The 16405-nt window shown below is 27.5% G+C and overlaps 2 protein-coding genes across 9 annotated transcripts; one reads left to right on the forward strand and one right to left on the reverse strand.

The window, feature by feature from the left end:
- Positions 1 to 123: 123 nt before the first annotated feature.
- Positions 124 to 4411, reverse strand: LOC107965449 (ras-related protein RabJ). Of its 2 annotated transcripts, none has more exons than XM_016915934.2 (3): positions 4278 to 4411; positions 1199 to 1326; positions 124 to 876 (listed from the first exon to the last, which is right to left on the reverse strand). In XM_016915934.2, the coding sequence occupies exons 2-3, from the start codon at positions 1301 to 1303 to the stop codon at positions 382 to 384; spliced, it is 600 nt and encodes a 199-aa protein (XP_016771423.1). In that variant the 5' UTR covers positions 1304 to 1326; positions 4278 to 4411; the 3' UTR covers positions 124 to 381. The 2 variants fall into 2 exon arrangements, with proteins under 2 accessions (XP_016771423.1, XP_016771422.1); XM_016915933.2 differs by lacking the exon at positions 4278 to 4411 and adding an exon at positions 1663 to 1938 and having other exon boundaries at positions 129 to 876.
- LOC410402 (serine proteinase stubble) lies at positions 3686 to 12201 on the forward strand. 7 transcript variants are annotated; one of them, XM_016915931.2, is made up of 10 exons: positions 3686 to 3988; positions 5479 to 5559; positions 8585 to 8770; positions 9374 to 9712; positions 10336 to 10412; positions 10543 to 10643; positions 10739 to 10838; positions 10996 to 11208; positions 11566 to 11679; positions 11775 to 12201. In XM_016915931.2, exons 2-10 carry the CDS (start codon positions 5505 to 5507, stop codon positions 11928 to 11930), a joined length of 1341 nt encoding a protein of 446 aa, XP_016771420.1. In that variant the 5' UTR covers positions 3686 to 3988; positions 5479 to 5504; the 3' UTR covers positions 11931 to 12201. The 7 variants fall into 7 exon arrangements, with proteins under 7 accessions (XP_016771420.1, XP_016771421.1, XP_016771419.1 ...); XM_016915932.2 differs by having other exon boundaries at positions 3686 to 3886; XM_016915930.2 differs by lacking the exon at positions 3686 to 3988 and adding an exon at positions 4603 to 4706.
- The last annotated feature ends 4204 nt before the right edge of the window (positions 12202 to 16405 follow it).

Genomic DNA, 16405 nt, shown 5'->3' on the forward strand with positions numbered 1-16405 from the left:
GTTAGAACCAGGCTTCAAATTAAGAAATAAATAGTAATAATGTACAATTTAATTTGATTTAATTTAATAATAATAAATATCATTTAAAGGCAATATATAAATATTTATCTTATAATAGCATTCAATATGGCAGTTAAAGCATAAAATATTTTTTATTTTTTTTAAAAACTATTAGAAATGCCAACATATATGAAATCAAAATTTATAACAAAAAAATTAATAGATATATTTCTTTGAATCAATAAGAATGCTCACATTCATTTATGTTTGTGCATATTTACATAAAAAAAAGATTTAGATTTTATCTCAAATAATTATTAAAAAACAATTATACAAATTTTATCATTTCATGTTTTAGAAATCAAAATAAAAAATCAAAAACTAGCAACATGCATATGGTCTTTCTTGCATTCCATGAGCAATATTAAGATTTTGAGCACTTTCCTCGATAATTGGTGTAGATAACATATCTGTATTGTTCCAATTCAAATTTGTTGATTCATATATTCTGATTGATGTAGAATCACATTCGGTTGAAGATAATTTAAGGAGACCACTACCAATAGCCAAAAATACATTTTTAATTCCTTCGTTTTGGAGAACCGATGTTTCATGATAACTTGCACCAATTTTCGTAGCATAAACTCTACCCTCTTCCGCATCAACTTGGCGTTCTTTTGTTAAATCTGATTTGTTTCCAATTACGACTAATGTCATAACTTCTTCTACATTTCTTCGAAGTTCTGTTACCCATCGTTTCATTGCTGCAAATGTATTGTACTGAGTTAAATCAAACACTAACATAGCTGCATTAGCATTTCTATAATACATTGGTGCCATTGACTTAAATCTTTCTTGTCCTGCAGTATCCCATACCTATATCCAGTAATAAAAATATTCAATAAGTATTCAAAAAATATAAATATTTCAATAATTTTTAATAGAGATATTTATTATAATTATTAATTATATATATTATATACAATGTTATTTTGAAAATGTTTATAAATAATGTTTTAAACAATATTAAATTTATTCATTATATTTTAACAAATAAAAAAACAAAGAAATATAAAAAATATAAAAAAAAAATTTCAAGCATATTCATTATATATTATATCTTGTTAATTAGTTATGTGAATATAATGAGTTTAAAAAGATTTGAAATATATAATTAATATTATAAATATTATAATACCCGTAGCATTATTCTTGCATTTTCCACATTTAATTTACAGGTAAAAAATGATGCTCCAATTGTAGGATTCAAATGCTCATTACATGATTTTCCAATATAACGCATAATTATACTTGTCTTACCAACACCTGAAAAAATTGATAAAAATTAAATAACTTTTAATGATTATTAAAAATATTATAAACAATGAGTTAACCTAAAAATATTTTTTAATATTCTTATAAAATTAAAAAACTGATTAAAAAAATATATAAAATATGTAATATTTATATATTATAGAATATTTTAAAAGAAATAAATATATACATGTATATATATATATATATATGTATATATATATATATATATACATATATATATATACATATATATACACGTAGGAGGTAAATATGAAATATAAAATAAATGAAAGAAAATTAATAAAATTATAATCAATTATTTCTTTATTTTCAAATAAAATTTACCTTGTGAACCCAATGCAACTACTTTTCCCTCTAAAATTTTCATTTTCTAACTTAAAACATAATGCATGATGCAAGCACTTTTATTTATTCTTCATATGATTTAATAACAAAGTGAATATTATTAGTCATTATGCGCATTCAAAACAGGATAAAGTAGAGTAAAAATTGATGAATAATGTCATCTTTTGACTGATTTTAAAAAGATAATTCTTTGAAGAGATATCTTTTGAATTCAATAGATGGCGCTGATGGTCAATTCTTATTCTATCTATCTTTCTTCTAGATTTTTTCTTCTTTCTTTATGTTTTATTTGTGGCACTCTGGATGGCACTGATTTCAATATTTTTATTCTTTCTCTTTTCTTTTTCCCTTATTTTTTTCTTGTCTATATTTGTTCTCGTTAACATATAAATACGAATAAGATAAGGATTTCAATCAAACATACTTTCTTTTTTTTTAACCATGATGTGTTTTAATTTTTAGTGCAAAAAATATAAATAAAATTTCTGTTTTACTATATACTGATAATGTCACAAAATATATGTAATTTTACATTGAAATTCAATTATATTTTAATTTCAATCATCACAATTTTATTCTGAATCGAACCAATAACACATAAGTAATACTAAAATGATAAAAACTTCTGTTCTCGAAACATGCGAAAATATGAATGAAGGATGATTGAATATAGGTTAATTCTATAATCTCGTTTGTGGAATAAAGTTTAAAATTCTTTTATTATTCTAATGTCATTTTCAACATTAACTTAAAAATAAAATAATAAAATCACTTTCATCTGTAATAAAATTATAATTCTTGCAATATTAATAGTTAAAATTGCAATATAATTTTAATATAATAAATTATAATATTATAATATTATAATAATTTAAAAATATAAATTATAATATTAATATTTTAAAGTATTAAGCAAAAGTAAATTGAAAATCATTTTATTATAAAAATAAAAATAAAAATTTGAAGAAAATTATTAAAAATTTATTAAAAATAGAAGTAATTTGAAATTTATAATTAGTATGAATATTTAAAAAAAATTATAAGTTAATATTATATTGATAACATCAACACAATTTATAATTATTATAATTATGTTTAATTATGTTTATATATTATGTTTATGTATTATGTTAATATAATTATGTATTATTTAGATTTATTAAATAGATATTATATATTATTAGACATGTTGCAATTTAAAGATTAAATAATAGTAATTAATATAAAAAGACTGATTAATATTATATGTAATACCTTAATAAATGCATTCTTAAACAAAAAATGTATACATAATTAAAAATAATTAAATGAAAATATAAATATAAATTTTTTATTTTTCTTTTTTATATAGAATTAACATATCTTTTATATAATTATCTATTAGGTTATCTTTTAGGTTTTTCATATTGATTTGAAACTTTGAATTAATATAATATAATAATATATTACTCCTTTTATTAATATATTATATATTATTTGAAAATTATTTTTTACTTAAAGGAATAGATCTTGATTTGTAATCTCTATGCAGGAAAATCTATATAATGACTGATTATTTGATACATAATATTTAATTGCATTAATATATAACTATGTATACGTAACTCATAATCATGATAAAATATAATATTATGAATTATAATATTACAAATAATACAAGTTATATAATATAATCTTGATTTTTCTATATCCGATTTTAAAAAGATCAAATTACTTGTGTAATGATAAAATATTAACTGAATTTTTTTAATATTAAATTTGTAAAAATAATCAATATTTTTTGTTTATTATCGATGATATTGATATAAATTTTATTCTTATCTTCTTATGTTTCATCATTTGTTCGTTCTAAGTAATGTAATTATTTGGCAGTAGTGTAGGTTTTTTTTGAATTTACTTTTTGTAATAATAAAAAAAATAATTTTTATATAAATAAATTCTACAAGTTAAACATTTGAAAAATAACAATTGGAAAAGAAAAGAAACAAAAATAGAAAAAAAAAGAAATATAAAATAAATTACCAAGAGGAAGAATAAGAGAGGTAGAGAAGGTGAGAAATAGAGAGAAAGAGATAGAAAAAGAGAGAGTGGTCCTTTTGGATGCTACATTTCTGTTCCTCATCAGTAGTCAACCTTTCTTCGCAGTGTCATCCGGTGATCGGCGGAGGAAAGACATCACAGTGATTCCGATCGCGATGGAAATGTAATTCAAATTAAACACCTGTTACTTTTATCGTACTAAGGATCGTGCTTCTTATTTAATATTCGGTTATCGGTCGTGAATTCGTGAGGCAATTGAGAATCGGTGCGTTTAATCGCTTACCCACGTGTGTGAATGCTGTGTGTATGTGTGCATGTGTGTACTGTTGGATAAAAAATCAATTCTAATATTCATAATTGGAAATAAATCATTAATTAAAAATGATAAAGACGTAAATAATTAAAAGGAATTTATATATAATTAATTTTCTACAGTGTGAAACAAATTGTCATATTCATATTCTATAATATAACTATCTCTTTTAAATTTTACATTGAGAATAAGAGAAGAAAGAAAAGGTATATGAAATATGTAAAAATGGGGATTGTGTTACCAAATGTGTTTCGATGAGTCGTTTCATGTCGAGTCAAATTGCCATTGTCAAAGTCGAAAGTTACCGACTCGAACTTTCACTAATAATCAAACGGTGTAATGCTACGGTTTCACGCGTATACCGCACGTTCACGGGGCATCGTAAGTAACTGAGAACGTATTACGAAGCCACCACACGAAGAGACGATGTGCCACTTGTTTCGATGACCTGGTTTCTCAACCCACTTTTCCACCGGACCACACTTCATACATGTGAATGCCTTCGCTACGCTTGGTGTATCTTACGGTACACGGACGATACACAAGAAAAAATACCGAGTTCAGAAACGAAATTAAAGAAACAGTATTTGTACCGTGTTTCCTCGATCAAAATTTCTCGATTTAAGTTTAACTATGTACTACTTACTAGTGAAAACAAGTATATACGTAGGTATGTCTATTTTGTAGGATCATTTTATCATTGGATTTTTGTGCGCAATTACCTACCGAGAATAAAAATGCGATCAATCAATGGTATTCTCCATAATGTTGCATTTATCTGAACTTGATTCGAAATAAGAAATTGAATAGAGAAAAAGGTTCTAGCAACAATGACAAGTCATCGATTGAACTTTTTATTACGATTTCGTTCAAATAAATCAGAGGAGGTATGCACACACACACGCAAAAATATTGAATGGTATTTAATATTAATGTTTGAGCAAGATCAACAAACAAAAGAACTTATTTTAAGAAAATAGATATAAAAAAAATATTATTATATAAAAATATAATTATATAAAAAAATATTTATAAAATTTTTGTAAAAATTTCGCTTCATGCTATTTTTGCATTAATGGACTGATAAAAAACTAATATACTAATATACAAACTAATATAGCCAGAAATTGAATCTTTGTTGATTATTCATTAAATCATTAAGAGGAAAAAAGAAATGAATTGGTTGGCAAGTTTATTTTTGATTCTGTTCTATATTGGATTCTATTGTCAAGCCGAAAACAGGAAAAATGACCGATATTTAAAAAATTTTGGTGAGTTTGAGTCGATAAGAAGAAGCGAATAGCATATTTATATCTTTTTCTTAATTTTCACGAAAACATTTAATGCATCAATATCGATTACACGTTAAACATTTTGGCAGAACGTCAGTCGTTCTTTTGCATAACGTTTTGTGCTAATATAATTACACATTTCGATTCTAGATCTAGATACAAAGAAGGAAACTGCAATGGAAAATGTAATCGATTCAAAAGGACAGTCACGATTTTTCGACGAACTCGGATGTAAGTTTTATGCGAATATATTTATCGCAATTAAAAATTAAACGATTGATTGACAAAATATTATCTAATATAATATAATCGATAAAAAAATCGTTATAATTGAATCATTATTCCATTATTTTTATTTTTCATTTTTATCTTATTAAATATCATATAGTTAGCTTTGATATTTTCATCATTTGTTTATTCGCCCATTTCGCTCATTTGTTTGTCTATGAAAAATATCTTAACTTAAAAATTGTTTATTAATATATCACAAAAATATGAGTCTTGGGCATTATTCATTAACTGGACGAAACGAATAAAATAAGGAATAAAATAGATATGCATCGAAAGAAAGAACAATTGTGTCATTACTTGGAAAAGAGAATGTTAAAATACGGAATTTTATACGTGGGAAAAGAAGGGGATGGAAAAAGATGGAAAAGAAAGGATATAAGAAAGACAAGGTAGGGGGAAGAAAGGAAAAGAGAGTGAAGAAAAGAATAAGTGGGGAACCAATGTTAGAGAAGATACGCTATCGTAGCAATGAGAAAGCTAACTGTTGGTGAAAGCCAGCAGCGCTTCTTTAGATGCCGGTAAAGTCTCGTCAGTCGATAGAATGCATCAATTCGTAATAGGTTAGGTAAAAAAATTAATTTCAAAAAATTAATTCAAAGTGTTGGAATGAAAAGCTGCTTATGTATGAGCATAAATAGTGATCGAGATGTATAATACGTGAATGTTGTTAATCGAGGATACATTTCTCGAGACATTTTCGAAAAGGATAAATTTGCGAGGTGTTATCGTGATCAAAATACATTATTTCGAATAATATCTTTGATAAATGACATATATATAAAGATATATACACATATATATATCTTTTAATCGTATCGATCAACAGAATGAAAATAAAATGTCGAAAATACAATTTTTTCGATTTTTGGATTATCACCAATTTGTGCATTTTTTAACGATAACAAATATATCGATGAGGTTAAGAGTTTTATTTATAGAATTTAATTAATATACAATTATGCTACGAATTGTGACAAAAATTTATTAATTCAATCAAATCTAATTTATTTAAACGATAAATTAGAAAGATATCGGATCATGAGTGTCATTGCAGTGGTACACGTGTTTCTAACAGTAACCGTTACTGCATTCAAATATAGTAATTACGATTCAGTGACTTATGATCGTCCTTTGGTTACTTCTACACCGTCTTTGCCTCATTCATACAATTGGTATTCGAAATTGCAGAGATCTAAGAAAAACGAAAAAACGGAGAAATTTACATTATTATCTACTGGCCAATTTGTCGAGCAGGATCCTTTGAATTTATGGATCGACAGGCAATTATCAAACACAAGAAATCTCAGAGAAACGAGAACACTGGATAATAGTTTGGGGATTGGAAATCCATTTGAACGAAAGACGCGAAAGGAGACGTATAAAATTGATACCTCTGCACAAGATATCGAAATAAAAGAATGTTTTGATCCAAAAAAGGAAAACTGGAATGGAGATAACGATCATTTTGACAAATTTCGAAATACAATTGTTCGAAGAACATACATAGGAAACAAAGATCAAGATAAGTTGGATCATTTGAAAAAAAAAAATTTATCAGAAGGTAATAATGGGATTGGAAATCGAGAAAGACAAATTCGAGGAAGATTTATAATCGACGATATTAATAACGATAGCGAAAGTTATATTGCAATCTCGGATAATTCGAACATTCAACAAAGGCAGCAATTAATACGTGATATCGACGATAAATATTTAAACGATACGGACGAAGAAAATCGTTTTCTCAATTTTCTGGATCGATTGAAAAAAAAAATGAATAGCGAAGACGTCGAAAAATTGACATCGATGAGTTACAGACAAGGAAGGAAATATAAATTAACCAGTCAACAACAAGGAACACTTCTCGTCGAGGCTTTAAGAAAAAAACGAAATTATACGGGAGATCATCGAGGTCACAATAATGATCTACAAAATGGAATAATGGACATGCTGGGTAGAAGTAGGTTTCGTATAATAAAAATCGAAATCGAAGGGGGGATGATATTCTACGTGAAAAGTAATTCAAGCTTTAAAAAAATCAACCAGCCTAAAAAATCTTTATTTTTTTCTAAAATATAAATAAAAAGAAAATAATAAATAGTGCAAAATATGGTGCGAAAATAAAAATAATAGATAGTGAATAACATATGATTGCACGATTCAATTATCGTTTTAAAATTTTCATTGATCATTCGAACAATCTAAACTCTAATCGTTTGACTTTCCTACTCGATCTCGACACTATGAATCCTCGATTTCACTTATGAAATCATTATTCGAAACGAAAGCACCCGTGTGTATTTATCTCAAGAAACAGACCGAAAGAAAGCAATGCGGTCTTGTATGACGACGCATTGGGACATTTGGCCAACAATGCTAGACAGGACGTGACAGGACATTACGGAAAAAAAGAAAAGAAAAAAATATATATATAGTTTGTTAACGATATTAGTAAACGAACAAATAACAGTAATTAACGTATTAAAATCATTTTTATCATATACTTGTATATGAAGATATAATACAGTAGATATAGTAGAATTCTACTTTATCGAAGTTGTTCTTTATTTACATAAAATAATTTGTAATAATTAAAATTTATACATAATTATACATTATGATGTGTAATAATTGCATAACTGATTCTTTCATTGAATTTCTCATTGTAATTTCTCATTGAAATGAGTACTCATTCGCATTCAGTTATAAGTGAATTTAAATTCATTAAAAATACATTTAATCGAATGTAATTAAAATTTTATAATCAATATAACGTAACTATAAATATAAATATTTGTATTCAACTCATTTAAAGACTTACTATGATCAAATATATACACATATATTATATATGTATATAATACGTGCATACATCATAAAATAATACAATATATTTTATTACAATATATTTCTAATAAAATTATAAAGAAATTGTGCATGACTCTTGGAAACTGGTTTGTTTCAGTGATACCACAAACGTGTACATATAAAGGAACAACATTCGACTGTGGTCTTAGTATTAGTTGTGTTCTTGGAGGCGGTCGTCCAGTCGATCTTTGTTCCGGAGGGTTAATATGGAGTTGTTGCGTCGATGACGATGACATTCCTGATAAAGTACCACGACCAACAATTGGATTACTACAAAATGCTAGTGAGTTTTTACCGGCTCTTTTTTCAATTTTTTTCTTTTTTAATTCAACTATGATTAGCTATGTCGAATATCAAGTAAATCTGTCGATTAACTCCTCTTTCCTCAATTTTGAAAATATATTGTTAAAGGACAATATATAAATATATAAATCAACCAAAACTTAATATGAACAACTTAATTTTCGAATTACTTGGAAAAAATTTTTAATATTGTCTATACAATGCATTCGTGTATGCATCAATATGCTGTTTCTCAACAATTTCAAATTCATTAAAATTGATAAAAAAAGAAGCTAATTAATTTAATTAGCTTCGAGAATATCCTATAATTATCCTTGATTGATCATTACTTACAAATCTTTCGCGATAATTTTAAGTTTAATAATTTAATATAGTTTAGGAATGGGGTGGGGAGAAGAAGGAAACAGTGCAACGATACAAAAAAAATTACGTATCAACTTGATATCTTCTGCTTTTAAATATACGAAAGCAATTAATTAAAAATGATAAATACAGTCTACGTGTAAATTATAGTAATGTTTTTGGACCAAGTGAAAATGACGATTGGGAAAAAGAGGGTAAAATCGAAGTTGTTTAAACGTAGCACTTTCGTTAAACTTGGCAAATCAACATCCCTATGTGGACGATGATGTGCAAATCTACGACAATGCGGCAAGGCCGAGCAAGCCAACATACAGTAGTCAGGATGAGCATGGGACGAGCTACCCGTACGCCGACATCGCGAACAAACCAACAACCATTTATGAGTCTTCGCATATATGGAATTATGATCGGCCTGTGTATACGAATCGTCCATCGGTTTATCATCCGCTCCAGCTTGATTATCCTCAGGATGAATATGATGCCACTTACCCCGATGTTTCGGGAGTGAACATCCCAAACGAGGACGTCTCAAACTCCGTGGATTATTCCAAATACCGTGGTAATCCGCAAGTCAAGTTGCACAGTCAAAAGTTTTGCACTGCGAATTATTCTATTCCCGAAATTTTTCCCCTGAATTATTATCTATCCTGATGTTATTCTTTCTCTTTATCTAATATTTAAAATTTGATTTGATACCAACGACAATTTTTTTTTTTTTTGAACGACAAATAAAAGAATTTTCCTTGAATTTTTCTCGTATAACAAGTGTCTGTCTACGAAATGAAGAAAGCACGTTTTTTTTTTCGCTTGATATTTTCCTCTGTTTCATTTCACTTTGCACGTTTCCGTTATGTGGCTTTATTTATTGCTATCATTCACGTACAAAATAAATATCAGGTGAAGGATAATAAGAAAATAAAAAATGAAAAAAAAAGAAGAAAAAAGAGGATGGAGAATTTAACGTTCACGCGCTATTAATAATGGCAAAAATAAGCAAGAAATATAAAATCAAAAACCGAGAAATACTTGGAAATGTATTTGTGATAGATCAGATATATATATATATATCTATTAGCTATCTTATAGGATTATTATCTTTTTCTGTAATCACATGCATTACGTAAGCTTTATTTTTCATAGTAATCCATAAAAATATTATAAGCTTTCCATATTTTTTTCCAGGTTGCGGTGAACTTTATACAAGAAGTAATAGAATCGTGGGTGGACACAGTTCCAGTTTTGGTAGTCATCCATGGCAGGTAGACTTATCTCAAAGAATCAACTCTACAAAATTTGATAGATTTTTATGACAGAAAATTAATATTTTTTTTTAATTTGTTTGTTATATGTATATATATATTTTTTTTACTTTTTTCCTTCGATTTTCAGGCTGCTATTATTAAATCTGGATTCTTAACAAAGAAATTATCATGCGGCGGGGCTTTACTCAACAACAGATGGGTTGTTACTGCCGCCCATTGTGTAGCAACGTTAGTATAATGAAATATATATATGATAGAAATATTATATATAAAAAATTTTTAATCCAAAAAATTGTATTCAATGTTTTTCTTTTTTCATATAGAACACCAAATGGTAATTTGAAAGTGCGTCTTGGCGAATGGGATGTTAGAGATGCATCCGAACAATTATTACACGAAGAATTTAATGTTGAAAGGAAGGAGGTAGATAAAAGTTAAATTTTCAAGTTATGAATGAACACGTGTATGTGGATGTGCATATTGAAAGAAACAAAAATGAAAGTAGAAAAGTAGAAGTAGTTTGAAAAAAAAAAGCAAGTTTGAAATAAATAATCCAGATTTATTATTCTAAAAATAATAGGTTCATCCACAATATTCACCGACCGATTTCCGGAATGATGTAGCATTGGTAAAACTTTCGAGAACAGTGGCGTTCAAACAACACATCGTACCTGTTTGTTTACCGGCGAAAAATCTCAAAATTTCTGGACGTACGGCAACAGTTGCTGGTTGGGGTAGAACGCGACATGGGCAAAGTTCAGCACCAACAATTCTTCAAGAAGTTGACGTTGAAGTATGTATTTATATTTATACTTTGCAGACATATGTGTATATATTAATATGAGAGTCAAAAAATAAATTTTGTGTGTATTAAACTCGATGAAAATTGTAACAATATTATTTCATATTTTTGTTATATTCATATTTTCAATTTAGTAATTATCTTTTTTTATCAATCATGAAATATGTCACGTTCATTGAAAGTATCGTTCAAATTAAAAATCCAATATGAATAATATTATTAAGTTTCATCAAAATAATTTTAATACACAAAAAAATCTAGACGAATGCAACTCACTTTTTGACTCATTCCATAATAGTATATCCATTTTTTTTTTCTATTTAAACTGGAAAATGAAATAACTTTCAGGTAATTCCTAATGAAAGATGTCAACGTTGGTTTAGAGCAGCTGGAAGGCGAGAAACTATACATGACGTTTTTTTATGCGCAGGTTATAAGGAAGGTGGGCGAGATTCTTGTCAGGTAAATTAAATTTATAATTTAGATAAATGTATGCGATATTGTAAAAGATGAAAATATCTTAATGAAATTTAAATATTTACAAATTGTTCAAATAGGGAGACTCTGGTGGTCCTTTAACTATGTCTGTAGAAGGAAGACATGTATTAATCGGGCTTGTGTCATGGGGTATTGGATGTGGTCGTGAACATTTGCCTGGTGTATATACGAATATCCAGAAATTCGTGCCCTGGATCGACAAAGTTATGAGTTAAATTTCATAATTCAAAAACATGGAATAAATAAAATGCAAGAATTATTCAAACGAGAATAATTTAAAGAGGCAACGATATGCAGAAACGATATAAATGCTTTAACTATTTTCTAAAAGAAAGTATTTATATGTTTTTTTATTTTTTTTTGTTTATTTATTTTTTAACAATATCAATTGGAATACAATCTTTGAATTATTAAGAAAAATTTTTTGTTTTTATCTCTGCATAAAAATAAATAATAAAATGAAAAGGAAGTTACAATCCTTCAAAATTCATGCATTTCTTATTTTTATTAATAGGATTGATTCATTTTCTTATTTTATTCATTTTTAAACCTTTGATTAGTTATTTGAATATTTATTTATAAGTATTTTTTTTATCTACTGAAGTAAAAAATATTTATATAATATAGATATCAACTAAATTTGATTTAAAATTTTAAAATTTTAAAATTAAATTAAATTATGAAGATAATACAGTTATCTACGAATACCTATTTTAAAATTGAAATTATTAACATTATATTCTTGAATGAAACAAGAATTTAATTAAAAGTTTTTTTTATTACGTTCAAGAAAATGATATTATCGAGAAATATTAAAATTATCATCGGTCGGTATATAATTTATATTCTCTTAAAATATGTTTGAATTTGAAATGATTACATAAAAATATATATATTGAAAAAAAACATAAAAATATTTCATATTGAAAAAAAAGAAAAAACTAATAATAAGAAAATTGTTATATAACATTATTTTATTTATAGAAAAATTAAGAGTGAGATTCGTTGGTAAAAAAGGAAATGATAAATCACAGATGATAAAATAGAATTGGTTATGTTACATGTACATAAGTATAAATAATAAATATATATAGTATATAATATAAATATATTACGTCATATTAAAAATTATTAATTAAAATCAAAATGATTTGCTAAAGAAATTAAAAAGAATAAAATAGAAAACATTCAATATTAATTGGAATAATAGATAAATTAAACTAACATAAATATATATCTATGATAATTAACAGTTATTAATATTTTATCTCAATAAAACAAAACAATAACAATAATTAGTTAAGAAGATAACTCGTTCAAAAATATTAAAAATATTGAAAAATATGATTTGATAAATAATCAGACATAATTAAATATTAATACATGTATAAATGAGCAAATTAATCAAATTTGAATGAATGATTAAATAATATATGAATGAATAGTTAATGAATGATTAAGTACAATTTAATTAAATATATATCAATCTAAACGACAGATCTTGACTATTACTAATTATGAAAAGTATCTTATTTTTGCTTGTTAATAGCTGAGCAACAATCATAAGGATAAAACAAGAAGAAAATATCTCGCAGAAAGAGTAATATAGATTAGATAAATATGTAGAAAATATAAATATTAATAGAAAGAGACACATATAGAAAGAGAAAGAGAGAGAGAGAGCTATATAGAAAGTAATAAAATAGATGAGAGAGAGAGAGAGAGAGAGAGAGAGAGAGAGAAAGAGAGAGCTGTGGAAAACAAAGAGCGACTAGGTGAAACGTCGAGACGTGGGCGGAGGGTAAGTTGCTAATTAGAGCCAGATTAAACGCTTGTCTGGGGAACCATTTTCCTTGCCGTTCCTCGCCGTTGCTCGGTAGAAGACGAGTGCGAAGAGAGAGAGAGAGAGACAGAGACAGAGAAGAGAGAGAGGAAGAGAACCAACCATGCTCTGGAGTAGGGGGTGGAAAAAAAGAAAGTAGGAAAGGGTGGCTAAGGTTGCAACAAGGGAGGGGATAACTCGACTCCGGTTGGAGGCAGGACCGAGCTTAATGAAAAGTGTTTGCCCCGTAAAAGTTAAGATTAATTGGCGCTCGGGGGATGGTTACCGCGGTAATCAGCCAGTGCCAGTGGTTTTCAAACGTACGGTACATACTTGTTTCGCGTTAAATTGTATCTTGTTTACGATTTCGTTTTTTACTATTTCTATCATTTTTTTTCCATTCGATTCTATTCCTACATATAATATATCCACATATCTATCGTATCTTTCGCGTCATTATGTCAATTTCCTTCTACGATCTAATTTTATTTTAATCCCCGTTTAAATACACATTTTGTCAAACGTGTTTTTATAAAACAGAATAAGATAAAAATCGATGTTTAAAAGCTCGATTCGTAACACGAGTGCAATTGCTTCCTCCGCGGTTCTCGCGGTTCTCGCACGGCTTTCAACGTGGCTTTCGTGGCTTTCGCGGTTTTCGCGTTTGATAAGTTATACGTGTATAAATACGTGGACACTATAAATTATTAAGTTGAAATATACGTTGAAATTTGTTCCCCTGGATCGTCCCCTGGAGTTACCCGTGCCGATTTCAATTTCAGTTGAGCATTACTGAAACGAGAGGTTAATTTGGCGACACCTAGTTTCATTAACAACGCCATTAAAAGTAATGGGCGGTGAGGGCCGAACTTGACGATGCGGCCACATGGGGGCCGGAAGATTCTAATTAGGAGATAGACCTCGAACTGTGGCGAGAGGGGAAAGTCGAAGAGTTGGAAAGTCGAATGCAAGACAATATTTGGAAAATGGAAGGAAGAAAAGAAGAAGAAGAAGAAAAGATTAATATTACTTAAGTGTTACATCATTCGATATTTCTAAAATTATTCGTAATTGAATATTGCTCGTTAAACGATACTTATCTATGATTAGCAATTGAGAATCTTACACGTATATATATATATATATATATATATATATATATATATATATATATATATATATAGATATATTAATTTAGAATGATTAGGTAAATCTTTGTAAACGTTTATTATATCACAGATACGCGATTACATATTGTCGTGTAATAATTATCACCTTTCGGCTCTCGTGTCTCTCCAGATTTCTCGATACTTCGTGTTTTTTGCAGTACATACTTTGAACCGTTTAAATAAAACCGAATCTGGCAAAGAGGATAAAGTGTGATTAACAACATTTACATATACACAAGAAACGGTGCCAAATCGATACACGACATCAATTAAGATTTATCTATATCGAGCGATACCTAATCGAAGTATTTTAATCGACAACAATCTTATCCCCGAGATAAAAACAGATGAATTAACCATCAAATCGTTAATTACTTTTGGGATAACAAGATGGTGTGTTTGTCCTAAATCGTTATCATTAAATATGTGAAAGTTACGACGATCCACCAATTATAATTATCAATCGTCGTAAGTTTAATAAATCGAACTTTGTACTTCGCGCAAATATATTTCACGTAAACAATACGTGTGCATGGATACAATTTATATATTTAATTATATATATATATTATTACAAGTAGTACAAGCAAACATGAACGTTTGATATTTTTTAATTAAATTATTTGAGGAAGAGAGAGAAAGAAAAGAAGAATGCAAGCTAGAGATTTCGAAAAATTTGAATTTATCTAGCGAGTTTGAAGAAGAAGAAGGGACAAAAAAGGGAAAGAAAAAATAAACTAGGCTTATCGTGACGAAGCATAATCATCGGTCAAAAATTTGTGTATTTGCTCGAATAGTCGAAGGTTGAAAGGTGCTACCTGCATTACATACTTATATATATACACACATATAAATGCATGTAAAATTGTATCACAAAAAGATGTATTCAATTATTGCGACTTAAAGATAAAATAATAATGCAAGTTATTACAAAAATTAAAATTAAAAAGAATTTTGTGGAAATTTACATGGAAGAAATAAATGCGATATCGATAATGATTCCATACGTGAAAATATGTTTAATGAAAAAAGAATATATAAAACTAGTCCATCGATCCTACGAATAATACATATAAGATGGGTAGGTATATTAGGAGACATGTTTAAAATTTTCATTTCGTATAGGTATACGTACGTGCCTCGATCCTTAAGTAAATAATCTACCCTCTCTGTATTATTTGGTTAAAAAGCGGTCACCGGTGAAGTTTGCCTTCGACTTGTATACTTATAGGTAGATATACACATAGTATACCCAAAGTACTTTAGTTGCGCGCTGCAATTTGTGAAAAATATACAAGGAGTCATAATAACAAAACGTAAAAGGTGTATGTAGGTGATTTATCATCCTTTCGAGCACGCAACACGAATTTATCCGTATTAATTTTCCAATAAAAACAAATTGACAATTTATTAACAAAAAAGTAAAATCGGAAAATAAAATATCTACGTACGATAATGATGATTAACAACGGATGGATAGATGTTAATAATCTTATAAACCAATATTTTTTTTCTAGAATAACTAATACATAATTATTCTTTCGGATTGTATTTTCACTCTAGAAAAATATATTTTCCTCTCCCTTCGTTTCCCTAAGTCTGAGTAAGTGTATAAGAAATCAATCAGTATTGATAAGAGGGCGATATTTGAGAAAATTGGATACGACTAGACACGGTAAAAACGAATAGAATACTTTTT

Source organism: Apis mellifera, linkage group LG13 (genome assembly GCF_003254395.2).
Source record: "Apis mellifera strain DH4 linkage group LG13, Amel_HAv3.1, whole genome shotgun sequence".
NCBI lineage: Eukaryota > Metazoa > Arthropoda > Insecta > Hymenoptera > Apidae > Apis > Apis mellifera.